This window comes from Patagioenas fasciata, chromosome 2, assembly GCF_037038585.1.
Source record: "Patagioenas fasciata isolate bPatFas1 chromosome 2, bPatFas1.hap1, whole genome shotgun sequence".
Taxonomy (NCBI): domain Eukaryota; kingdom Metazoa; phylum Chordata; class Aves; order Columbiformes; family Columbidae; genus Patagioenas; species Patagioenas fasciata.
This window is the reverse complement of record NC_092521.1, coordinates 50,787,117-50,812,994: the sequence shown is the minus strand read 5'-3', so window position 1 is coordinate 50,812,994 and position 25,878 is coordinate 50,787,117. Positions and strand designations below refer to the sequence as shown.

Genomic DNA, 25,878 nt, shown 5'->3' with positions numbered 1-25,878 from the left:
CTTTTTTTTTTTTTCTTTTCTTTCTCTCTCTCTCTCTCCAGTCTGTCTCCTTCCCGCCCTGGCCACAACGAACAGGAGCGATGATTACCTCGCTGGCACCACCAGCAATGCCTTTCCACACCGAGCATCTCCCCGCCCGGCTTTCCTCTAGAAAAATGTCTCTGCGCTCTCCTCACAGATGCTCTCCCGGTTCCCTACCCCAGCCCCGGGACAGGAGATACCCGAGAGGCTCCCGGAGCCCCTGGGTGAAAGTTACGTCAGAAGAGTGGGATTTGGGAAAGGAGTGACGTCATGAAGAGTTAGGAACCGAGGGCTATGTGATTTGAGCAGCTCGGGCGCAAACCTGAAACGAAAAGGAGTGTAGAGGAAAGGGGTGATTTGGAATGGTTTCCCACGCCGATCCCAGTTAAAGTCAGGTTTTCTTATCGGATCTATGTGAGGAAATAAAATGAAACTTGTAGCCCGGCTATAACGTAAACAGGCTAATCAGAGGAGAAAAAAAACCGTGGCGCCTGAAGTGTAAAACACAGGTCACTTTGGAGCCAGGGAAAAGGGCGCCTGCCAGGCCAGCGCGGCCAGTCTTCTTCCCAGCCATTCTCACCTCTCGGGCAGGCACCCCCCTGCCCGGGCAGAGGCTCTGTCGCCCATACTGGGGACAAGTGGGCACCGACATCCCCCTCGCAGGGAGCAAATCCCGTCGGCTGAAAAATACCCACGGCATGTCTCGCATTATAACCACCCTTATACGTGTTTGAAATGGCCTCTAGTTTAACTTGAGAAGGGGCATCCGAAAGACGTAAACGAAATGCGGGGTTTAAAGCCGATAACTTGGCTATTTTCAGCACAGAAATTTGCAGCGGCAGCGCCCAAGCTGAGAAGAAGTGGCGTGGGCATCGACACCCGTGGCTTCCCCTGCTTTTGTCGCTCCTTCGTTGGAAAAAAAAAAAGGGGGGGGGGAAACGTTTTCCGTTGCAAGTTCGTGTCGGAAGGCATGTCGAGCGTTTATAAACAACGAATCACTGCCCTCACTTGCAAAAGCTTACTTTCTATTTAATATTACAGCCACTAAAATACATCTAAAAGTAAAAAGAAGAAAAGATAAAGCACTTCAACCTGGCAGGATGACTAAAAGAACAATATTGTTTAGAGAGAACTGGCAAGAAAGGAGTATCATTTTTAATATTATAATTTAATAGAGAAACGGTTTCTCCTGAAAGTGATTATTTTGCGATCAAACCCCTGCCGCGCTATAAGCACTAAAATTAACGAGCACAATAAAACGTGGACGTCGCAACCTGTTCGCCCATGCCGGCAGAGCGTATGGCTACAGCCAGAGTTTTACCGTACCCCCAGCACTGCAATTTCTTCACCTCCCGTTCACGGAAAGACCGAAAGAAAAGCCGTGCCTACCCCAGGAGCGACAGCACCGCGCATCAGCAGGTTTGGGCTCGGTTTCTGTCGGGAGGGCTCCTGTCTGCCGGCTGCCGAGAGCCGGGCTCTGCTCTAGTCCAACCCTTTGCCGCAGATGACTCTTTCTGTACAAACTGATGATGACAGATATCCAGCTGATAACCTCTGGTGAACGAAGTTATTTTAATTTCCAGTCACTTTCCTGCTAAGTACCATATCAGTTTGTACACAGCTGAGATAAGAGGGCTGGGAGGGGTGGGGGCGAAGACAAGAATAAGAAAGAAACAGGGGGAAAATGCCTAACGCCTGCTGCTGGGGTGGACACATCCCACAACTTGCTTTATCTTCACCTGAGGGTTGAAACAGCTCAAGGAGGAGCCACATTTTTTCCCCTCGGATAGCTCTGATTTTAACGAGCAAAAATAAGGAGACTGGGGGCGGGAAGATATTCACCTGGTTGTTCAGGGCGAGAAACCAGCACACATCCTCCCGGTATACTGCCAGAGGCAGTCCACTGCGAGGCCGGAGGCGCGCGGAAAAAGCCTTACAAAAGGTGAATATTCACTCTAGACAAGATATTATCCGGGGTTTAGGGCAGGAGGAGTGGGGGGAGAAGTTTGTGCAATATTTCTCAATTTGAAAAAAAAAGATAAAATATTAAAATACTCTGGCATCTAAAAAAGCGAATCCCGCTCTACTCTTCCCCGCTCCCCGAGCACGGGGTCCGGCTCCCCACCCCACTGCGGGCACCCCGAGGGCCCCCTCTCGGCCGCCCCCCCTCCAGCTGCGCCCGCTCCCGCCCCCGGCGCGGCCGCGTTGCGGGCCGGCTGGCCGCCGGGACTGGCACCCCTGTGGAGTTCTGTGTTTGTTTAGGGCTCGCCGAGCCCAATCAGGGCCGGCTGCCTGCAGTTTTCCGGCAGGGCTGCGAGAGGCGCCTCCTCTCTCCTTTTTATACATGAGCCGCCGGCAGCAGCTGCCGGACTCGCCGCCGCCGCTCGCCCCCGCCGCACTGGATTTACCGCCCGCCGCGGCCCCGCACCCCGGCCCCATGCGGGGCACCGGCAGCAGGTTTGGCCCCTCGCTTCTCGTTTCCATACCCCACTCTCCCGCCGCGATTTCCCTTTTTCTTCCCTGCTTTTCTGCTCCTGCTTCTCTGCCCTCGGTCACTCCGGGAGGAAAGCGGCGCGGCCGCTGCTGCGCCTGGCTGGGGGAGCCCGAGAGAGACTTTGTGGGCAAACATCCTATGCCGGTGCCTGAAGCCCTTATCTGCCGGAGCGTTATCTCCCAGTTATCTCGCAGGAGGGAAAGACGTATTTGGTGCCTATCTATCTGCGAGGGGGCTGTGTGCGTGTGTGTGTCCTGTATTCATGTGCCTATGGTTATCTGGAGAGCCCCGAGGTGCGCTGAAGGGAGGAGAGCCTCGCCGTCTACTTCTCTTGCTGTCACTTCTCTGCGCCGCCTTTCGCCTTCTGCTCCTTCTCCCAGAAGCTGAGCACCGAGAGCTCTGTGTCTGTCTGTCTGTCTGTCTCTCCTGCCTGTTTCTTGCCGGTCGCCCTGGGATGCGACCAGTATCGGCGGCGTCCCGGCGCCGCGACTGGCTGCGGGACGGGTGCCATTCCCCAAAAGTGTGCTCGGGCTCGGGGCAGGCCTCCAGCCAGGGCTGCCGGCTGGACGGCCCCTGCCTTGGCCCCGATCTCGGCTGCGGTCCCGGCGCCGCTGTGCACACGTCGGGGCCCGGCCCGTGCCCATCTCACGGCTCCCGGTTGTCTTTCCCTCTTCCTCCTCCTTTCCATGACCTTGGGCTGGAAACAAGCAACCAAGCGAGGCGATGCGCGGAAAAGCTAACATCGCTCTCTGGAGAAGTAAACTTAAAGGGATCGCCTTACTAATTGTTTTCTTAGTGGAACCGAGTCAAATGACTCATTCATTGAAATAATCATCATAATAACAGCAGCAGCAGCCAAGGAAGGGGCTTTGACACAGACCGGGAAAAATACCCCTATTCCTTTCTCGTTCCCCTCTCTCCTCACGCCCACCCGCCCACCTTCCCGCCGCTGTGCTTCATGTTCAAATCCGTAGCCCAAGATGCGGAGGGAGCAGGGACCGGATCCCACAGCCCTGTCCCCGCGGGACCGCGGTCCGCGGGACTCCACTCTGAGCGGCCGGCGGCTCCCGGCCCCTGTTGACCTGGGCTGCTTGATCCCGTTCCGCCGGGGTGAGGGACAACAGCGCCGAGGCGACATGACTGATTAAGCGCTCAGAGGGTCCAGATAAGCCCTGATGAATCTCATTACGGGAGGGAGACGGGCTGTCCTGTTTGCTAACTTTGTTATTATTATTTGTCTCCCCCCGCTCCCTTGCTCTTTTGTGTCCTCCTTCCCCGCCCTGCCCTGCGGACCCCCCTCCAATCCTCCTCCTCCTCCCCTCCTCCCCTTTCTCCATCCACACCCAAGCGGCTAGAAGGGGACCTGGATGGCCGTGGCTGAAGGCGGCTGGTGCGTGGTGAAGAGGTGCGCTGCGGACTCTGGTGGTTCTTCCTGCTCCTTCGCGACCAGAGAGCCGGGTCCGTCTCCTCCGTCGCCCTCCTCCTCCTCTTCCTCCGGCGGCTCCCAGGGTGAGCGCCGCTCCTCCAAGACTCCTCTGCCGGAGCCCGACGGCAGACACCGGCCGGCCCCACCGCTGCCCCCCGCCGCCGAGGGCCGGTCGCTGCTCGCCCCCTACGTGCACTTCGGGGCCCCCCACCCCTCTGGCCTATCCGGCTGGGAGGACATCCTGCTCTTCGCGGATTTAGACCAAACCAACAAGCTGATCTGGTCCAGCCGCGGCTCCAAGCTGAGTGCCCTCGGCGGCGAGCAGCCCGAGGAGATGTACCAGACCCTGGCCATCTCGGCCGCCCAGGGCCCCACGCCTTACGACGGATCTCCGGGCAGCTTCATGCACTCCACGCCTAGCTCGCCCGTCTACGTGCCCACGACCCGCGTGGGCTCCATGCTGCCCACGCTGCCGTACCTGCAGGGCAGCGGGGCAGCCCAGACCAGCCACCCGGGCGGCGGCCACGCCGTCTGGTCCCAACCGGCCGCGGAGAGCCCCTCGTACAGCACCGGCGGTGGCTCCCACCCCTCGGGCCGCTTCCCCTACTCCCCCAGCCCACCGGTGGCCAACGGGGCCTCCCGGGAGCCCGGCACCTACAGCAACAGCCTGGGTGCCAGGGACCAGTACAGCCCGCTGGCCCGGCCTCTCAACGGCTCATACCCGGCGCCTTACACGTCCTACGTGGGGCCGCAGCTCACCCCTGCCTGGCCCACGGCGCCCTTCGAGAACTCCATGCTGCACTGCCTCCAGGGCCGGGCCGCCCCCATCCCCGTCCGGGCACCCAGCGCAGGTAGGACCCGCGGGCGCGGGGGGGTGAAGGGGCGGGCAGGGCCGGGCCGAGCAGGGTGGGCGGCCGCCGCATACTGGGGCTGCCCGGTGGCGGGGCCCCGGGGGGCGCGGGGAGCCCGTGGCGGGGTTGCCCCGGCGCCGGAGTCGCTGACTGGGCGGCGCGGCGCGGCGGTGCCGGTGGCTGGACGGCGGTCCCGGGACCGTGTCTTTTCTGGAGTGGAGGTGGCCCTCGTCGTTTGCGTTGGCTTGAAGGGGACACAAAAAAACCCACAAACTCAAAACCTACGTCTATCGGGCTTCTAAACCTGACCTTTCCAAAACGAATCAGCCGGTATAAAGCTCTCTTTTGAGTTTCCGTACATTTCTGCTTTCCTTAAACGAAGTAGTCTGGCCACGAACTGGTAACAATATTCACTGCGAATTAACCTTTCTTGTAGTGTAGAGGAAAATTGTAGGTCTCTCTTAACCCGGTTTGGATTATTACAACGACAAACCACTTCGCTGCTTCGTTAAAAAGGAAAAGCAGCAAAGCAAAATCTCTGATATGAACGAGAAACCGCGTTGGTAAACCGCTGTTAAAATATGGCATCTCCTGACGGGATTTTACTTTCGCTTCCGAGGTGTCTTTTTTTTTTTTTTTTTTTCTTTTTTTAGTTTAGGAAATTCTCGGTGTCATTAAATCAATCATAGAAGTGGAGGCTGAGTTGCGATGATTTAGTCAGTTGTAGAAATATTAACGATTAATACAGTCTCTTCAGCTTTAGAATATAGGTATGTCTATATAAATATAGATGTACTGAGAGGTGTGTGGGTATGTGTGTATATATATGTATATTTTTATATATTTGTGGATATTTATATATATTTATGTACGTATGTGTATGTATACACACACGCACATACACATTTGAGCAGCATTTGCTTTAATCAGAAACTACCCACCTGGTAGGTGTATTTTATATACACTGTGATTTTCTCTTCCAGTGCAGCATTTCAGAAAATTACCTGGTGGCTTTTCACAGTGTACAGGGTGCTCCTTCTGTCTCTCGATGATACCCGTAGATATAGGCATTTTAGGTCTCCCACTTGGCGTTTACTAACATGACAACTTTCAGACAGACCAAAGCTGAGAAGCTGCGTCTCAGGGAGACACGAAAGTTGAGGTTTTAAACGCAGTTTCCAAAAGTTACACTGTAAAACTGGAGGAGAAAAAAAAAAATCCTGCTTTTTTTTTTTTTTTTCTTTAATTTCGGAAGAGAAGTGAGGCTGGAAAATCTCACGGAAGGGAGAGGAGAGGGGTGGGGGAGAAGAGACTGAGGAGGGCATGAGCAGGGCGCTGGAGGAGGCTGAGGCAGGACTGCCAAGCCAGCCGACCAGGGGCACGACACCTTCACTGCGCCCGGGGGTCTCGCCTGCCCTTGTGTCTCTGGAGCCGCTCCCGATCTCTCCCCGCGGGGCCGCTGCGCCCCAGCCGGACCAGAAACATGCAGGCAGGACAGGCTGGGGCAGCCGCGGTGCTGGGTCACCTTCCTGGCGTTTCCCTGGATATCGCCTCTGGCCCCCGATGCCGGAAGCCGGAGGGGTAGGTGTTAGGCTTTGGGTACGGGGAAGGATGTGTGCCAGGGGAACCTCATCGCGTCGTAACGTGGGGTGAAGCGTCCCGGACCTCCTGGACCACGCGAGTTTTCTGCTCCCGCAGGACAAAAAAACGGCGGCAAAGCCGAAGCCACGCGTGCTTCCGGCTCAAGTGGTCGCGTTAGGGGTCAGGAAAATTGAAACTGCAGCATAATTTCGCGGCTAAATATCAGGCAGTTTGATACGGCTTTCTTAACGTTGCTCGTAGAGTTACTGAAACAATAGTTAAAATGAAAGCTTTCTTTTCCTTTCCTTGGAGAGAAATATATTTTTCACATTCTAAGGGGGGGAAAAATTAAAATGCCCGAGAAATATTGTCACGGCAGAATTTATTTCTGCAGCCACAAAGGCAACGTTATAAAGTAAATAGATGAGTCGAATAACTTTAACTTCCAGCGTCCTTGAAGCCTTAAGCATTTTCCTGATTACAACCTTCAATGGCACTTTTACTGCAAAGATTAATAAATCTTCGCGATGTGCTAAGAGCTACAAGCTGACAACGTTAAGTTGAACTGTGCTCTCCGGATTCTGCCGTGTGCCCGTTCGTGTTTAGCTTCTAATAATTTGCAAACGAAGGGAGGAGAGAAATGTATTTCGGTGGGTGCGGGCTAAAAGGCCGTTTCTTTCTCAGCGCAATGCCCCACGGTGTCAGCTCAGCCCTCTCTCTAAAGCTGCCTGACGTTTACAAGCTCCCTTTTTGCTTTGCAGCGCAAACCTGATAAGCGAAACATAAAAGAATAACCTAATGATGAATTAAAGCAGGTAGCAGAGAGAATGGATGGAGCAAAAAATAAAATCAATGACGAAGCTATGAGTCTGAAACAGACTTTCCCAGGCTCAACTTGAAAGTTTCTGCAGAAATTCAAGCACGTCATTTTATTACTTCTGCACAACGTGGCACAGTATATGTAAAAATCCATTTTTTTTTCCCCCGAAATATGGAGAGGTGAGTCAGAATAAGAATAAAAGGATTCGTAGGGTTTGAGGTGTTTGCTTTTATAGGTGGGTTCTCTTTACTTTTTTTTTTTTGTCATGCATTTAGACCCTTTTTTCCCTCCCGGTGTTCAGTATCAAAGGGAGCTGGAGACAGAATACCGCATGTTTTTCCATTTCCTCTGTTTCCTACCAACTAGCTCGAATTTGACCAAATAGTCGAGGCGAAGTGGTCGCTCCCCTTCTCTGACTTGGCACCGCAGACTCACAAACTCCGTCTCTACATTTGAAGTTTCGCTAGTTACCAGGCGTTTAAAATGAGAGTCGGGGCTAAAAACTCCTTGCCCAGCCTCGGCCTAGGGGAATCTTTGGGGAAGCCACCCCTCCTTGTACTCAGGGTAGGCTTTGGAAGTGGGCTATTCTGGCAGACACCTACCTCCCCTGCACCCCTACAAAGCCAAACACACTCCTTTTCCGCCCGCTGGGCACCACGGCGGGAGTTTCACTCCTCCCGCGGACCCCGCGCCGCTTCAGCCCGATTTCCGAAGAGTCAAACCCCGACGTAAGTGCAGGGCTGCTGGGGGTTGCCGCCCCGTTTGACCGGTGCCCCCCACCTTGTCCCGGGGAGCTCCAACTCCGCTCCGGTTTCGCCGGGGCTGACAGAGAGTCTGCTGTCACTAAAGAACTTGTTAAAAAGGGAGAATTAAAAAAAAAAAAAAAAGAAAGAAAAAAATCACCACACGGCCGCGATCACTGCCGGGGAATTGCACTTCCGAGGGCTGAACGGCCTCGGTCGCTTGCCCGCCCGGGGCCCGGCTCCCGGCGCGGCGGGCCCGGGGCAGCGCTCCGTCGGCTCCATGTCCCCGGCGGCCGTGCCCCACCGCCTTTCCCCTCTGCTCCTGCTCCCCCAGAGCTGCTGGAAGACCTGTCCGAAAGCCGGGAGTGCGTCAACTGTGGCTCCATCCAGACCCCGCTGTGGAGGAGGGACGGCACCGGCAACTACCTGTGCAACGCCTGCGGGCTCTACACCAAAATGAACGGCCTCAGCCGGCCCCTCATCAAGCCCCAGAAGAGAGTGGTGAGTGGGGACGAAGGGGAGGAAGGCGGACGAGAGGAGCTGTGCTCCATGGGACCCCGCAGTCAGCACTTGTGAGGGGGAAAGCGGCGGCAAGGATGGGGGAGCGCGTACAAGGTGTGTTAGCCCAGTGATCCCCCCCCGGCTGCAGAACTGAAGCAGGGCTGCTGAGCAGATTGGCAGGGCAAAGCTGTGACGGTGTGGGCATCAGGGCTGACAGCCCTCCAGACCCTGTTCCAGGCCCTGCGCTGGCGAAATGGGCCTCTGCCCCCTGGGAGCCACATACCAGGCATGGGCCAGCCTGGCTCTTTGAGCTGATAGACCTTGTTGGTGAGGGAGCTTAGGTGACTCGGAAGAAGTTTGTGCGGCTGATGCTGAATGTATCCAACAAAAAAAAAAAAAAAAAAAAAACAAGGTTGGAAAGTGTTTGTTCAGAGGGCTAGGAATTTCTCCAGACCTGCTTTGTTTGCTGAGAGCTCGATCCTTGGGAATGTAAGCAAGTTTTGTATATAATTCAAAGAAAACCAATTGTTTAAACAATGATAATAGCCTTTGTTTTGTTTTACTCCTAAGAAATGAGCGGCAATTTTTCTAAAAATATACTCCTAAAAGTAGGGGGGGAAATAAATAGTACAAACCAGAACCCCTGTTTATAACTCAGGCTGGCACTGAATAGGCAAGGAGAAAATTTAACAAGTGGGAACTGCACATTATGTTTAGCAAACCTGGGTGGAGGTCAGCGGAGAGAAAGAATATGCTCTTTGGTAATGGCTGTTACCGAGCTAGCCACAATAAATCACGCTGGTATAATCCAAGCTGATGTTTGGACCCTTGTGTATGGAGACAGTGTATCAAACCCATCAGCCTTTCAAGACCCTTTCAATCATGCCGGCTGTTTCTCTCCATGTCTGTTTCCCTAGTGTTAAAACACATCCCGTTCTTTATTTCACAATTTAATGCCCTTACGGGGATGGAGAGAACAAAACCCAAATGTGCGATGATCAGAGCAGACAGTGAGCACTGGCAAACCAGCCTGACCTCTGTTTAAAAACCTTTCTTTAAGCCAGAGAGTGAATTTAAGCCAGAGGTTAATTACCATTGGGTGCCCATCATTTTTCCTAGCTGGCCGTCCGCTAAGTTTCACGACACAAGGTGTTATCTCATCACTGGAGACACATGCAGCAGACTGGCCAGACCTGCTGCTCATCTGAAGTGCCAGAGTTTGACTGGCCATGGCACCCTGGCCCACTGCAGGCTTCAAGTAGCTGATACCTGGATCTGGCATTTCTGTGTCTTTTTTTTTTTTTTTTTTTTTTTCAAGAGGGGGTAGGGGTGAGGAGACTAAAACAGAGTCAAACTGCAGCCTGATTACAGCCTGACACCTTGGTGAAATAACTCTGAAATAGTCGCGTATAACAATCTCTACCGAGTACCCTGGCCATAACTATAAATCAACTGTGACTGTGTGTTCATACAGTTGGGAGTATGTAGGTGAGAAGGGAAAATGTTTTGAAAATGCTAAACATGTTTAGATTGACCTGAAGTTCCTGATAAAATTCCTGTGGCAGAAAAAGTCGTTTTAGCTTCAAAACATACAACCCTCTCCCTGTTTTTTTAGGTACAAGGGTGAGCAAAAGCTATTGAAATAAAATATAGGAAGATTTATACTAGATTGCACAAAAAAGAAATACAGATATAACAGAGTGATTTCACTTGCAAAGAAATAAAATTAAGCCTATGTGTTACCCAGGGTGGGCTTTGGGTAAAAAAGACCAGCTCTTTTTTTACCCAATCCATGAAAAACTCAAACTGAGGAGAGCAATTTAGACACTATGCATATATGTATTAAATAATGAGGTCAAAAAATCTGTTTTCCTGAGACCTGGATTTTTAAGATCAAAAAGTATATGTGTGTACTTCAGCACACATTACATTTGGCTGTTGTTTCTTTTTTCTTTGTCCGTGCAATTAATAATGAATTACTGATTCAAAGTTACAAAATCTGTATTTCATCTGGAATTCTTTCTGAGCTGCAGTGTAAAATGACGGCTTACTGTTTAAGAAACTTGAACAGATAAAATTCAAGAAACTTGGTTATCACTCTGGAATATTCTTCATTCTCAAAACATTTCTATCCGTTTCCCAAGTGGCAGGCGGTATCAAAGGTGACTGAGCTACGTCTAACAACCCAGCAGTAAATGATTCAAGAGGAAGGGCATTGTACCCTTAAGTTAGTAATTTCAGTTATGGGTGCTTTATAGTCAGAATAAGATTAATGCAATCCTCTAAAACTGACTTCTCCATGTAAACTTGTTCAGCTGCCAGACACAGAGCTAGGTACAGATTTTTTTATATTTTTCCTGACAATGCGATACTTTGAAAAAGACTGGATTTATGATGTAGCTGGAATTCTTTGCTTGTGATGAACGTAAATGAGATCACTTGTTACAGGGACTTTTATAACCCATTCACATTCATTTCACATGTTTATGAGGACTGCCTTCTCTTATGATATACAGCCTGCAGCCATAAAGCTCCAGGTTATACGGTTATTTCTGATACAGGGTTGCTTCATCTTGGCTCCAAACTCCACGGAAGAGTGTCATAAATGGCTTGTTTGCAGTGGGGAACTCGTTGTCACCCACCAGGTTTTCTGCTGGCCAAGGGGAAACTCTGCTCTGCAAAACACACTCCAGAGGCACTGTTTATTTATTTTTTTTGCATGAGAATAAAATGGGTGATGAAAAAAAAGATGTTTTTCACAAAGATGCCGCTCTTGTACGTGTTACCCTCCAGCACAAAGGAAAGTTTGTTTTCTACACCTGTGGCGCCACCAAGGGCAGGTGACTAATGTGGCTGATTTTTCCTGTGAGTCAGGAGTATTGGTGGCAACCTCAGAGCTGTCTCTTTTGCGTGGGGAGAGGGTGTTGAACCGTCTGGAGAGGCGGCACAGAAGGGGGATGGAGCTGTAGTGGAGAAGTTTCCTAACTGTCCCGCTGGAGGAGGAACCGGTGCCTGGTGGTCTGAATAGAGGTCCCCGGGTTAGCAGCTCTCAAAATGTGAATTTTGCCTCCACTGTGATTGCTCAGAGTTGCAGACTCGCAGTACCTCTTCACATCAGCTTGCCAGTCTCTGAAATGAGGATAATCTTGATTTAATTCTGGGGCGTCATTGATAGACGCTATAAAAAAACCCAACCAAATAAAAAAAACTCCTACCATCCCTGCTGCGCATTAAAGTGCTTTTTATAAACCGTAAAGCCATAAATCATTTTTCCCTGCCCGCCCGTTCACGCCTGTGTTTGCCTGCGCTTGCCTCTAGCCCTCGTCGCGGCGGCTGGGCCTGTCCTGTGCCAACTGCCACACCACGACCACCACCCTGTGGCGCAGGAACGCGGAGGGTGAGCCCGTCTGCAACGCCTGCGGCCTCTACATGAAGCTCCATGGGGTAAGCAGCTGCCTCGCTACGGGACATCGATGCTCCTTTGTGTTTCTGTGGGTGCTAATGTTCTTGGCTTATGGTCTTGGCTCACGGTTTGGACTGTGAAGCTTTAAAAAAAAAAAAAAAAAAGGTGAAATGACCAAAAAATGGTTATACTGTTTTAGCAAGTTATGGTTTTGAGAAGTTATGTGTGTGCTGTTGTAGCTTTCCTGACAGATCTGTCTAAAGAAACCACCTCTGGATGACTGGCAGAGGTTTTTTTGCTGCTGGGATTTAGATTAGCTCTTCAGTGGGGAAACAAACCCACAAACCCTAAACCTTTAATAAAACAGTTCTTCATGGACAGCCACAGCTATGCCAGCAAAACTTTAAATGTAATTCAAGCCATAGCTATGCCATCAAAATTTTAAATGTCATTCCAGACTTTGCTAGGCAATAGTGGAGGAAGAAAACAACTCTGTCCTGAATGTGATGGAGTATGTTTTGAGTGAGACTTTGAGCCTGTTATGCCTCCGTGGATTAAGTTACAGTCAAGCACAAGTGTTTGAAGAGTGAGGGCATTAGGACTGATTGGGACTTGGTCTAGTTCTCAAGGAAAAAGTAAATTATATCACAGGTTTAAGCATTATAATGATAACAAGCATATGACTGAACTGTCTTTCCCCAAACTCATTTTATTATTATGTTTAAATGTACTTTAAGCCAATGTTTTCTGTATAATTATTATAGTTGTAATGACACAGAACACAAAGCTGATTTTTGAGCACATTTTCCCTATAAGTATAAATTTTGATACTATAAAACTGTATCACGGGCAGAACTGCTTAGAAGACCAAATACTAAGCTGACTACAGCTTAAAGCTTCTCTCCTAAGATACTTACCATTCATTATCTGATTTGTGTAGCTGGTCCACAGGAAGAGGAGTATTTTTTCCCCTCATAGGCACTCTTGCTTTCCAGAATCAGACACGGCAGATAGTTTATAACTGATGGGAATAAGGAATCATGGATAAGATATATTTCGTCCAATTTAATGTCATACAACCTATGATGAAATGAGATTTTTTCCTTAAAAGTGTGATGTTTATCTGTGGACTGACTGGGATGTTGAAAAAACTGTTTAGTTCACATCAGGAAAAATCTCTGCTTTCTTTATTCTGCTAAAACTCTTCTTGAAACCACCCACTGCTTTGCCCGAACAAAATGCAAAGGTTTTTTGGATTTAGTACTGTGATACAGGAAAAATGGGCTGGCTAAACAGGCATTTTCAACATCACCATTTCATTTTGCAGTATATTTTTAGTCTTGATATTAGAGTACATATACAACTCTGTGATCAACACGGAAATTTATTTTTTTCAGGTTCCCCGACCTCTCGCTATGAAAAAAGAAGGAATTCAGACCAGGAAGCGAAAACCTAAGAACATAAATAAGTCAAAGGCATGCTCTGGTAAATATAAAAAGATAAGACAGTTGAGCTGCAAGAGTCGTTGTGTTTTCTTATTTTTTTTTTCCTGGCTAGAAAATATTTGTTTTTAATAGCAGTTCCCTATCTTTCAGGTAACAGTACTACTGCCGTTCCTATGACTCCAACATCCACGTCTTCTACTAACTCAGACGACTGTAGCAAAAACGCATCTCCCAGCACACAGCCTGCAGCCTCTGGGGTAAGCCATGAGCCGGTGTCCGTATCTGTGAGCGGGCTGATCACTGTGCAACGTTATCACAGCTTTTATCTTATCTAGCAGAACAATAATCTAAACAAACTTTCCAGTTTTGTTAGCTGATACTGGAACAAGATTTTCAGAGGATATTACATACAGCTGTAAACAGAACGGCAAGCTGAAGTACTTTACAAACCTCTTAATTAAGATCTATATAATTTTTATGATTAAGTTAACCACAGCTTAACCCCAGACATCCTGTTTTGAAATGTTCAGGTTCTTCGATTTCAAAGGTTTTCTTTTGGAGGAAAGATAATAGAACATGCCTGATTGATCCTGTCAAGAAAAAACTGTCCACATAGCCCATTTTTTCAGAAATGATCTGAATTTATAATTCAAGGCAATGCTGCTCTCACGTTTTCCAAAAGCTGGTTAAGATATATATATATATAGGCATTTGTATGCATTATCCCAAATGACTGGTAAACCCCAGCAACCTATTATTCTGCAGTATGGAGTGAAATGTAAAGGCTTTTGTTTTAAACCAAGGCACTTAAACCGTGATCCAGACCCAGCTGAAACCAGGCTGGGGTGCCCCGCTGATTGTAGTGTGTAGGGGCCCAAGCCCTCTCCTTGCAGGGGGCTCTTCAGGGGCCAAATGCTCAGCATCTGGCAGCACCAAGCTCCAGAGAAGCTCCAGAGGATTGCTGGTCATCCTCTGCTTCAGTTTTGATCCTTATTTTACATCAGGTACTCAAACCATCTCAAACTTCCTTTCTTCAAGCAGTTAGCATATGCGATAACAAATGCTACTGCTAAAGCTGCAAAGCTTAATGTAGATTAATTTCTAACCCCTTGGCTACACATATCCGTATCCGCACTTACTCCTCAGGCCTACTCTATCCTTTAATCTGCCACGTCATTTCTTTGAAAAGCTTTCCTAATGTGGCTTTCTCTACTCCTTTATTAATAAAAATAAGACATTGTTTATAATAACTATTTTTCAATATGTCTCAGCGTTCCCACATCCAAATTCCATTCAAAAGTTTTATTCCTGATGTACAAAGTTTCATTGTACAAGGGGAGGAAAATTTTTTAGCAAATGTGATTTTTTGTGGACTGACAGGGCCACCCAGTTTCAGAGGCACTGGTGTTTGGGTGCTGCTGGACCAGGATGTTACTAAAAGGGCTTGTCTTTGACAAGAGAAAGCTCTGTCTCTCCAATAAAATAAACAGATTAGATCAAAAAAAGAGAAACATTAGCCAAAAAGCGACCTGTTACAGGGTTTCAGGCTCCCCCCAGTGAACTATTATGCACTGTTTTAGGCTCTCCCGTAGTATTTGCAAAGCAAAACATGCAGCCAAATTTTCCTTAAATTTTCCTTACATTGCCTTAAGTAAGACTACTGATCCTGGAGAGTGTCATGAGATTTGTACGATGGGCAGAATCAAAAGCACAGTCCCAGCTGAAGCCAAGGCAGTTATGTAGGCTGTAGGCAGAATGGCCATATAGACGAGATCCCGTTTCGCCTGTGTTCTTACCTTCTTGGCTGGCTAAAATCTGCCTTTGTTTCTGTAGCCCTCCTGCCTAGGAGGGTGTATCAAACCTGTTACTAATAATCTTTATGTTATAATTTTAATAGCACTATTTATAATATAATTTAGGCAGGTGGAGTTGTGTGGGTGCCATAGCAGAGCAGGGTGGGGGCACAGTTCATGAGCCAAAATGCTAGCTGGGAGCTGTTAGCAACCAGGAGCAACTCTCAGGTACCTTGAGGCTGCTCTTAATTACACAATAGCATCCCCCGGTGCCAGAACTTCAGTTATCCATTATTTTTGCATAGTAGATCAGGTTGGGAGAGAATACCTGCACAAGGGCTGGGGAAATCTGTGCCCTTGTATGCAGCAGGCAGTACGGTAATATCTATGCAAGCTTTTCCCATGGTTCAATCAGATGTACCCTGCACGTGCAAAGCTCTTGCGCATTGCCTCTCATGAAAAATTTCGGTGAAAGGAAGAGATGGAGAGAGGCTGTGAAACGCGGTGAAGCGACGAGGCTGCAGCTGCGACCAGACATATGGGCATGCTCCTGAGCCTGTTCACCCTACATGAAGGGCCAGTGATCTCCCACCCCTGAACCCCAGCCCCAAATGTACATAAATGAAGATGGGATTTGCCGGGGAGTTGTTGACAGGGTGCACCATGAGTATGGCCACGGCCTTTGCTTGGGCTCCTGCTTTTGCCCAAGCTTCAGCAATTCAATGGGATGAAGATGGGGGAGGCTGGAGGCTGAAAGTAAGAAGCGATGGCTGTTAAGATTTGCTCCTGTCGCCCCAGACATAATCTGGGTACACAATCACCAGTTTATGAAGGAAGTGAAATCATCGCTTATGGCCCCAAATCCCGTGGGAGAGGCTGAATGCTCATAAGGGTCATTTAAGTTGTTGGGAGTGAAAGGGATGTCAGCATTTTAGAGCAAGGCAGTCTGTAATCTGACCACATGCTGAAGCAAAGATACTGTCCTAGACTTCTATTTTCCTTGATTATTTTTGTCATTTGATTAGACTCATCGATAGCCTGAAGTTCTGTATTTATTCGTAGAACAGACAATGGCTTTGCACAACGAGAATAAACTTCTCTAGGCCATGCTAGGAGGGAGAAAACCCTCAGATGGATGAATCCAGGCTCTGTAATCTTTGATCACTTTAACAAGAACCACGCTGATTCCTGCCAGCAGCGCTGGTGACATTGCCGAAACATGGGCACCTGCTGGAAGAGAGAACCTGGCTCATCCCCTGCGCGTTACACAACCAGCATGGCAACTTGTTTTTGTTTTGCTCTGTTTTTACTTCTCCAGCCCTTATTCTGTGAGGAGGGGAAAAATGCCAAATTGACATTAGGCAGAGAAATCTGATGACGTTTTAGAAACTGTTGTCTGAAATTCACAGCAATGTTGTTGCTAAATGAAACAGAGCAAATGAATTCCTCTACTGGTACAAAAGCAATTTATTATGGCTTTTATGGGAGGCTGCCAAAAGAGTTCGCAGTTATGTAGAAATCTGATGGAAATGAAACTCAGCAGAATTCATTTTGTCAGTAATATTCACTTTTTACCCTACCTTTCTTTATCTCTTTTAAAATAAAATAAGGAGGGAAGGGCAGAAAAAGAGAAGGGCAACAATTATTCTTGGAAATGTCTTTGAGACTATCCATTTAATGAAGGGAATCTTATATGATGCCAATTTTCAGACAAATTAGCAAGAACCTTAAATGTTGATTTTATGTTCTAGCTAAAGTTTAAACATTTAAAATATAAGATTAATGAATTGCTGTGGGTGCAAAGTTGATTTCAAACATCCCAAAGTGTAGAAGTGTTTGGATCAGAGATATTTCGTTGTCCCGTTGTAAAGGGGCTATTTGCCAAATTCACATCTGGATCTGGGATTTAGGCCTATTTCTGTTTTCCTAAGCAGTATAAGTACTGGGTGTCCTGTGTTACTAACATGGAAAAGGTCCAGCTGTGTGATATATGAAGTTGCTTTGCATCCCCATAAAAAGAAGATTTGAAGGTTTCAGACAGCCTGCATCTGCATCCACACCTGCTCTCCCTTTGATGCGGTTGAAACTGTATAGGGAGAAGCTACGCAGAATAATTTGCTAAATGAAGGGCACGGTTTGTGTTAGCGCACACCCATACATTTCCATGCATGGGCTCCAAATGGTGTGATTACCAGAAGGACTTTATTCCCTTATTAGGATAAAAGGCAGTATGAAAACTGCTGTAAAATCTGCTTTTTATGGCAGGACATGCAGGCTCCTTGAGCCAGGGCTGATGTCAGTAAAGACTCAGCAGCACCAGGGGAAGCTCTTCTTCCAGAAGACTCTACTGCACCCTTTACCTCCGATTTGGAGGTTTCTCAAAAAGACTGTAATCACACACCATAAAATAACCTAGGACAGCTGTCTTGCAGGCAAAGCTAGTGCTTGCTTCCCTTGGAGGTTTACCTTGAGAAGTGATCAGGACTGGCTCTTCGGTGTTGTAGGCTGGAAAGTGAGAGGGCTGGCTGAAATGGCCTTGGCAGGTGGTGAGCTTGTAGGAAAATGCAGATCTAACTGTCCCCAAAATGCCTGACAACCTGGACTGAATTCACTGAATAGCTTCTCCTGGATTTTCTCTCTTTTGTTTTCTTTTCTCTCTTTTGTTCCTGAGATGGTTAGAGGTGGTGTTTTTTGCTCCTTTTTAGGCAGCAGATTGATAGGACATACATGCAAGTTATAGGGGAATCAGCCTCCCTCTCCCGGAGTCTGGATGAACCCAAAGACTCAACCTCTTGAAAAAAAATCTCCTATCCACCTGGATATCAGAAAGTTGAATGGCTGAGGGTCCTTCAGACTACCTGATGATAAGATTTCAGCTGGTATAGAATAATTTCATAGCCATTGGGACAGAGTTTCTAAGAGAAAGGCTCACCAGCATGGTTGGTAGGACTTTCACCTAGAAAATGGGAACATGGTGCCTCAGTCCTGGTATGAGTAAATATTTATCTAAACCAGGTAGAATAAGATCAACAGGAGGCATGAGGAACGTGGCAGCCTAAAATACCAAATAGTCTGGTAGTCAGGGCATTATGCTGGGAGATCTGATACTGCAGTTTAAATCTTCTCTTCGTCTCCTACCTCACTCCTGGACAAAATAGGATGTTGCTTTCTTCTCCTCATTCAGTTTCAAACATTCAGTCATTCATTTGCTTTGCTCCTTGTACACATATCTGAAAGAAAGCATTTCATTTTGTATCAAACAGGATTAAGCAATGCAACTTTTCTATTTCTGTGGGGAAAACCAAGGAAAAACAGTATTTTTGGTTCTACCCAAAACTTCTGTATGCGTATGGACACATACATTTTCCTTGGTTTTGTTTTATTGCCAAAGCAATAAAGCCAATTACTCATACAGCCCTTGATGGCAGTGGGGGTCATCAATTTTGCCAAGCCATGCTGGAAGTTGCCTCTGTTAGGAAATAAATGAAGTACTAACCACAGATTTATGTTACTATAATACAAAGAAGAGATTAGAAGATATGTAAACTTACACATCTGCAATATAAACAAAAGGATCAATTTGACTAGTAAGAAAAGGCAACTTTGCATAGTAAGAGAGTCACTAAAGAACAAAAAAGAACCCCTGTGGTTTTGCAGTGTCGAGACTTCTATTTCAGAAACCAGGGAGTGACAGTATTGGGAGAAAGCACTCTTGGTGAGGCTGGCAGTTCTTGCTGGGAGGCTGAGGTTGGAAAATTGAGGAGTCCACTGCAATTTGCCACAACACATTATATGTGAAAGAAGTTTTTGCAAGTGTGTTTCAGCTGACTACAGTTGTCATTTAAGTGTAGCGAAACTAAACTATGCTAACTGAAGAGAAAGAGCATATTGGCTGAGACTCGGTTTACTACAGGCTTAGTGTAATGTCCAAAATTTATGGAGTATTTTGAACCTGTGAAGTAGACGGAACAAATGTCTATCTGATAGAGCAAAAGTCTAGATCAAGGCCTCTTGCCACCCCCTCCGACTGTTCACACAACTCCTTGCTCGGAGCTTTTGCCTCTTGGTGGCAGAAGCCAAGGGGGTATCCCTCCCCTCTCTCCACTTTCTGTGGTGGTCAGGCAGTGCAGGAGGCAGTGGACGGAAGAAAGCAGGAATCATCCTTCAGCCAGAGATGCTGGTGCTGTTCCTCAAGTGCTGGCCAGTGCAGGCTGAGCAGCCTGGTTTTGATCTGGGCCAGATTTAGTGGAGCTGAATTTGGCTCTGGGTTGCTGTTGGCATAGTAAGGGTCAGGTTGGGTAGGATGTAGGTGTCTTAAGTCCCTCTGTGACTCTGACTGAGGTCTCCCTGTCCTCTACAGAGAGGCCACCTCTGATCCAGAAAATCTGCCTGAGGGCTGCCCCATTGCCATGTCCTGCTGGACTGGGTAAAAAGAATACTTAAACCACCTTTGCAGATACAAAACCAAACTTCCTCTGTTTGCTTGGAAGGCAAGCTCTTCCCAGTGGGCTTCATTCACTTTTTCCTCAGGAAGCTGAACTTCAGCTGGCTATCTATCCTATTATCAGATTTCAGCAATGAAATTAAATCCATTACCTTTTTCTTGATAAAACCAGTCATTGTGAGTTAGAAGAGCTCGTTGACTTCAGCAGCATTGTTCAGCTTATTTATTCCAGCTGACAAATGTCCTCTAATAACTAACTGTAAGTTCTGCTGTCTTTCAACCCTTAAAACAAGAGAAATAATAGCAGAGGTAGGCAGGCTTGGGAGCAGAGCCGTCATTCAGAGCTGTGTCCTTTTCACAAGCTACAGTTTGTTTTCCATGTCTCACTTTGGGAGCTGCCCAAGCTGCCTGGATTTGTCATGACATTACCGGGGTGGGGTTTCCAGGCCTGGCGGTCCTGCCCAGGTCCCGCCTGCCCCAGCTCAATGGAACCAGGGTCCAGCCTTGGCCAGGCAGGGATGGGCGGTCTTCAAACAGGACGTGTCTCCGTGTCCTCCCTTCTGGGGTGCCCAAGGGAGGGGCAGCTGATAATTCCACATGGAAACTACAGGTCCCTGCGCCCCACCTTTGTAGGGCTGAATCAGGAAAAGGGTGAAATATACTTTCCAAGCCCAGGAAAAACAGGTAGTGATAAGATATTTGCTTACCGGAACAACAGTGGCAAATATGGACAAACGGGAACCTTACAAAGCAGCTCCTAGTATTTTTAGATCAGGTTGAGCAAACCCTGCTCAACTCTAAACTTAAACCCTTCTTACACTGCAAGGGGACTCAAGCTGTTAAAATGATGTATTTTGTGCTAACAGGAGCCTATTTGATGTATTAGAGATTAAAAAAAAATCCTTTTTAGAAGAACTAGGCTGATGCAAGGCCAAAACTGGACAGAAAGGTCGGTGTGAAACCTGCCTCATTAAATTGTTTGTGCATAGTCACAGGGAAAGAAAATATCATAGAATCATAGTATGTCCTGAGTTGGAAGTGACCTACAAGGATTGAGTTCCACTCCTGTCCCTGCATATGACAACTCCACAGTTCACACCATGTATCTGACGGTGTTGTCCAGTCTTGAACACTGTCAGGCTTGGGGCCATGACTGCCTCCCTGGGGAGCCTGTTCCAGTGCTCCAGCAACCTCTGGGTGAAGAACCTTTTACTAATGTCCAACCTGAACCTCCCCTGGCACATCTTCCTGCCATTCCCTCAGGTTCTGTCACTGGTCACTAAAGACAAGAGTTCAGTGCCTACCCTTCCTCCCCTTGTGAGGAAGTTGTAGACCATGATGAGGTCTCCTCTTAGTCTCCTCTTCTCCAGGTTGAACAAACCAAGTGACTTCAACTGCTTTTCATACAGCTTCCCCTCCAAACCCCTCACCAACTTTGTAGCTGTCTTCTGGACACCATCCAGTAGCTTTATATCCTTTCTATCCTGTGTTGCCAAGAACTGCACCCAGTTCTCCAGGTGAGGCCGCACCAGTGCAGAGCAGAGCGGGACAGTCACCTCCCTCCTCTGGCTGGCAATGTTGTCCTTGATGCACCTCAGGACATCGATGGCCCTCTTGGCTGCCAGGGCACAGTGTTGGCTCATGTTCAACTTGCTGTCAACCAGAACCCCCAGATCCCTCTCTGCAGAGCTGCTTTCCAGCATCTCGTCGCCTGGTCTGTATGTACAGCCAGGGTTGCCATGTCCCAGGTGCAAAATCTGACACTTGCCCTTGTTGAACTTCATGTGGCTGGTGATTGTCCAGTTCTCCAATTTGTCCAGATCCCTCTGCAGGGCCTCTCTGCCCTGAGAGTGTTGACAGCTCCTCCCAATTTTGTGTAATTTGCAAACTTACTAAGTAATCTCTCAAGTCCTGAGACACTGAAGGGTGCTGGCCCTAAGATGGATCCCTGTAGAACTCTGTTAGTAATTGGTCACCAGACGGACCTAACCCCATTTACTAGAACCCTTTGAGCCTGACCCATCAGCCAGTTGCTCACCCACTGCATTGTGTTTTTACCCAGCTGGACATCTTGTCCAGGAGAATACTGTGAGAGACATTATCAAAGTCTCTACTGAAATCCAAAAAGATCACATCGGCAGGCTTCCCTTGGTCAGCTAGGTGGGTAATCTTGTCATAGAATGAAATTAAGTTTGTTAAGCAAGACTTTCCCCATGGCTGGGACCAATGACTGCATTGTCATTCAGATGTTTCTCAACAGCTCCCAGACCAATCTCCATGATTTTGTCAGGCACAGAAGTGAGGCTGTCGGGCCTGTAGTTGCCAAGGTCATCCCTGTTGCCCTTCTTGTAGTCTGGGACAACGTTTGCAAGGTTCCAGTCATCTGGGACATCTCCAGGTTCCCAGGAGTATTGAATAATCATGAAGAGAGGTCTTGCTAAGATGTCAGCCAGCTTTTTAAGCACCCTTGAATAAATCCCATCAGGCACCATTGACTTGTAGGGATCTAGCTGTAGTAGCAAATCCTGTACAAGTTCTGGATTGATTTGGAATTTATCGTTCTCACTGCCATGGTTTTCCAACCCAGGGTTATGGGGGCTCCCAAGTCCACCATCAGTGTTGAAGACTGAGGTGAAGAAAGCATTAAACATCTCGGCTTTGTTTATGTCCCTGTTAATAAGGTGACCGTGTTCATCAAGTAATGGGCCAATGTTATTTCTAGGTTGCCTTCTGCCATTAATATACTTTAAAAAGCCTTTTTTATTGTCCTTCACAGTACTGGCCAGCTCAATTCTAATTGAGCTTTGGCAGCATGAATTTCCTCCCTACAGTGGTGAGCAGCATCTCTGTAGTCCTCCCATGTTGCCTGACTTTGCTTCCACTGATCATGTAATTTCTTTTTTTGCTGTATTTCAAGAAAAATATGCTGGCTCAACCAAGCTGACTTTTTGCCTCACCTGTTAGATTTTCGGCATTTTGGAATTGCCTGGTCCTGTGCTTTTAGTAGGTGGTACTTAAAAAACGACCAATGCTGATGGACTCCAACACCTTCAAAAGCTTCTTTCCAGGAAATCTTACTGAGTAGTTCTCTGAGCAGCTTGAAGTCTGCTCTCCTCGCATCTAGTGTTAAGGTCTTGCTGGCAATTTTCCTCCTGTTAGCAAAGATTTGAACCTTACTGTTTCGTGGTTGCTATGGCCAAGGGAACCACCGGTTGCCACTTCTTCCACGAGACTCTCTCTGTTAGTGAGAATCAAATATGGAGACTTGTTGTCACTGGTGTATTTGACAGAGGGTTAAAACATATTTCTTAGGATTAGAGCTATTTTGGTTGTTTTTGAGGCAAGCAGTCTTTTTCTTCCATCTCCACATTTTGGGTAGTGACTGGTGGAGTGAGATCCTGGTTGATGACTGAGTGGAAGAATAGCGATAATTAAATCTTGTAATAAAAGATAAAGAAAATATTGGAATATTTCAGTTTATTTCAGACAAAAGTGACTGCTGGCAATGAGTATCTCTTCCAGAAGGTGCAGTTTTCCCTGGGTTAGGCACAGCAACAAGAACTTCGCACAGCACCATTTGGAAATTGCCTTTGAATACGCGAAGCCCTGCTTTGCCTACGTCATGACTGCTGGCTTGGCACAGCTCCAGGAGAGCCAAGAGCTTTGCTCTTGTAAAATTATTAAATATGTATACTTTTCACTTAAACAGCAGGCAGGAAGCTTCCGCAGTCATAGTTTAGGATAGTCTTTTTTTTTCTTTTTAAGGAATCTTGTCCAAAGACTATCCACTAATGAGTAAATTAAGGTTTTAAAGTTGACATATCAAAGAGTTAATTTTGCATGAAGTCAGCTCTTAAACATTTCCTTTATCAGGTGAAAATGTTGCCCCTTCTCTGTCTGGCACTGCAAATTTTTCCTCTTTTGCAGATCTGCTCAGCCTCATGGAAAAAATGATTGTTTCTTTGTCTTTGTAACTCTCCACTTCTCTAGTAAAATTAATGGACTGATTCCAGTGTGGTTCAGAGTTTCATCATTGTGCCTATCAGGGCTGCATGTTTTCTTGTACATGTAGGTGGTGGAACAAAAAATGTTCCTGGTTCAAAGGCACAGTGTGTCTCCACTTGAGACGAAAGCAGCATCTCCTTTAGTGGCTAGCCTAACTGGGAAAAGTTGTTGCTAGTGTTTTGAAGGGTGGGGAATGATTTTCAGCATTTCAAAGTCTGAGGGACCCAAAGAAGGCCTATTTCTAGGAGGTGCTGTGCATCCTCTGATGAGATTTGGCATGTAATTGGCTTCTCCCACTAGGGAAGCAAAATTATAGATGTCACAACTCCCAGGTCACATTTTTGTTGTCAGCACCTGTGCCCCTTTGTTAGGGGACAGCAGGACACACACATGATATGTCCTTCACACGGTCCAATTTCCAGATTTTTCTGCGTGTCCCACGATTTCTTTTCCACTTTGCTGTGAAGACAACCACATGCTCATCTCCAAACCTGGCTATCACCCTTGTCACTGGGGCTGAATGAGTGGGTTGACCACAAGATGTTTTTTCATTTTCAGGATTTCGAGGCACTAGGGCAAGCTGAAGGCAAACCCTGGCTTTCTGCAGAAATCCTGGCATAGCAACTGTGCTGCGAGCCCTTGGTGCTCCCACCCACACCCTGGTGCATGAAAAGCTCACCCAGTCAATGAAATCTCTCTTTCCTCTTCTCCCCCATCCAGGCGAGCTCATCGGCGATGTCTGGCCCAGGAGAGAGCACCAGTCCCGAAGGCAGCAACCTTAAGTATTCAGGTCAAGATGGGCTGTACACTGGAGTCAGCCTGACCTCCACAGCCGAAGTGACAGCATCTGTCAGACAGGATCCCTGGTGTGCCCTGGCTCTGGCGTGACCTGGTGCGAGAGAAGCTGGATCCCAACGCTGTGTGGCAGCCCCCAGATGTCTGCGCACGGTTTCTTCTGCGGAGCGGTTGTGGTGGCAGTGAGAGTGCTGGCAAAGACCATTCCTCTGAAATTGTTCCCGTGCCTTGGCGGCAGAGGTGTTTTTCAGCCTCTGAAAGAGGCTCTGCCGAAACATCCAGTTCCTCAGCTATGCAAGAAAAATAAAAGTAAAGTGAATGCTGATCGGGGATAGCTAAGGCAGCCTTACACTCTCAAATAAAAAAGAGAAAAAAAGAAAGAAAAGAAAAAAAAAGAAAAAGAAAAAAAAGAAAAATAAGAGATAAACCTAGACCTATCAATAGATTCCAGAAATACATCCTCGACTTACCCAGCACTGCTGCCTTTCTGATTGTAGAGTTATTTTCACTCTTCTCATCACCTTCTCCCCTGAGAATTTGGTGGAAGCTGTCAATGTCGGGGAGGGAGTACCAAAGGCTTTAATTACTGGAGACAGTGAGGTCCTTTTTAACAAGTGTCAGAAGTACGTACTGCTTGAGTCAGCACAGAGGTCTCACACCGAACATTTGATGTCTTCATGCCATCGGTCTTCTCCTGTGCCCTCCATCTTCAGCGTGCCTTGGTCTGCTCTGCAGAGCCTAGCTATGCCTCTGGAAGAAATCACAACGTTTGGTACAAGTCTCATGAGGTCCAGCTGGTTAAGGAGATTTTGGGTTGTTTTTTTTTTTTTTTTTTTTTTTGTTTAAAATATTTACTCACTTTGCAAGACTGCGATATGAATTTTAAAAGTACACTGTGACTGAGGTTTATGAAAGTTCGTATTTTCTGGCTGAACTATGTAGAGTCAGTCAAAATTTGTAAACAGGGTAGCAATCAGATATTTTTCTTCCATATATACAATAATTTTTTTAAAGAAGTGCAATTTGCGTTGCAGCAATCAGTGTTAAATCATTTGCATAAGATTTAACAACGGTTTTTATACGAATGAATGAATGTAAACATTTTAACTTAATGGTACGTAAATAATTTAAAAGAAAAACTTAACTAGGCATCCTTAGGCTTTTTAGTGCAACAAAAACCCATCCACTTTCTGTATTTCCAGTTTTTAAAGCAAGAGTTTCAAAGAACAAGCCTTCTCTCAGGAAAATTGCCCTAGCCATTTGCTCGGAAGTGTTGTACAAAAGTGCAAATGCATCCCCAGTTGTTGGTTTTTTTTGCCATTGAATAAGTATGTGCTGGAAAGAAACAAATCTCAATGAAACTTTACTACCTAACTGATACATATGTAAATACTCCGTAAGATATTTAGGCATCTTGAAAATGTAGGATGCAATCTGTATAGTGTGAGTGACTCATAGTTAGGTTGGTTTCCATTGGTTTTTAAGTGGGATGTCATTTGGAAAGTTGTTTCATCAGAGCTTTACAAATAAAAGGGTATTATTTTGGGATCTTTTTT

General features: G+C 47.1%; 1 protein-coding gene and 1 long non-coding RNA gene across 3 annotated transcripts in view; one reads left to right on the top strand and one right to left on the bottom strand.

Annotated features, from left to right (window-relative positions):
• Positions 1 to 2,132, bottom strand: part of LOC136099120 (uncharacterized) — a 37,484-nt gene extending 35,352 nt beyond the window's left edge. Inside the window, exon 1 of the long non-coding RNA XR_010651035.2 lies at positions 1,411 to 2,132. This is a non-coding gene — a long non-coding RNA (uncharacterized lncRNA). The remainder of the gene's footprint in view (positions 1 to 1,410) is intronic.
• On the top strand, positions 1,799 to 25,870 carry GATA6 (GATA binding protein 6). 2 transcript variants are annotated; one of them, XM_065830973.2, is made up of 7 exons: positions 1,799 to 1,963; positions 3,864 to 4,792; positions 8,271 to 8,437; positions 11,756 to 11,881; positions 13,238 to 13,325; positions 13,436 to 13,542; positions 24,248 to 25,870. In XM_065830973.2, exons 2-7 carry the CDS (start codon positions 3,883 to 3,885, stop codon positions 24,413 to 24,415), a joined length of 1,566 nt encoding a protein of 521 aa, XP_065687045.1. In that variant the 5' UTR covers positions 1,799 to 1,963; positions 3,864 to 3,882; the 3' UTR covers positions 24,416 to 25,870. The 2 variants fall into 2 exon arrangements, with proteins under 2 accessions (XP_065687045.1, XP_065687044.1); XM_065830972.2 differs by lacking the exon at positions 1,799 to 1,963 and adding an exon at positions 2,354 to 2,478.
• The last annotated feature ends 8 nt before the right edge of the window (positions 25,871 to 25,878 follow it).

Excerpts from the sequence above, each read along its gene's own strand:
- GATA6 (XM_065830973.2), top strand. The coding sequence starts at position 3,883 with ATGGCCGTGGCTGAAGGCGGCTGGTGCGTGGTGAAGAGGTGCGCTGCG. Across the intron at positions 13,326-13,435 it reads TAAGTCAAAGGCATGCTCTG|GTAACAGTACTACTGCCGTT; the intron begins GTAAATATAAAA and ends CCTATCTTTCAG. Across the intron at positions 13,543-24,247 it reads CACAGCCTGCAGCCTCTGGG|GCGAGCTCATCGGCGATGTC; the intron begins GTAAGCCATGAG and ends TCCCCCATCCAG.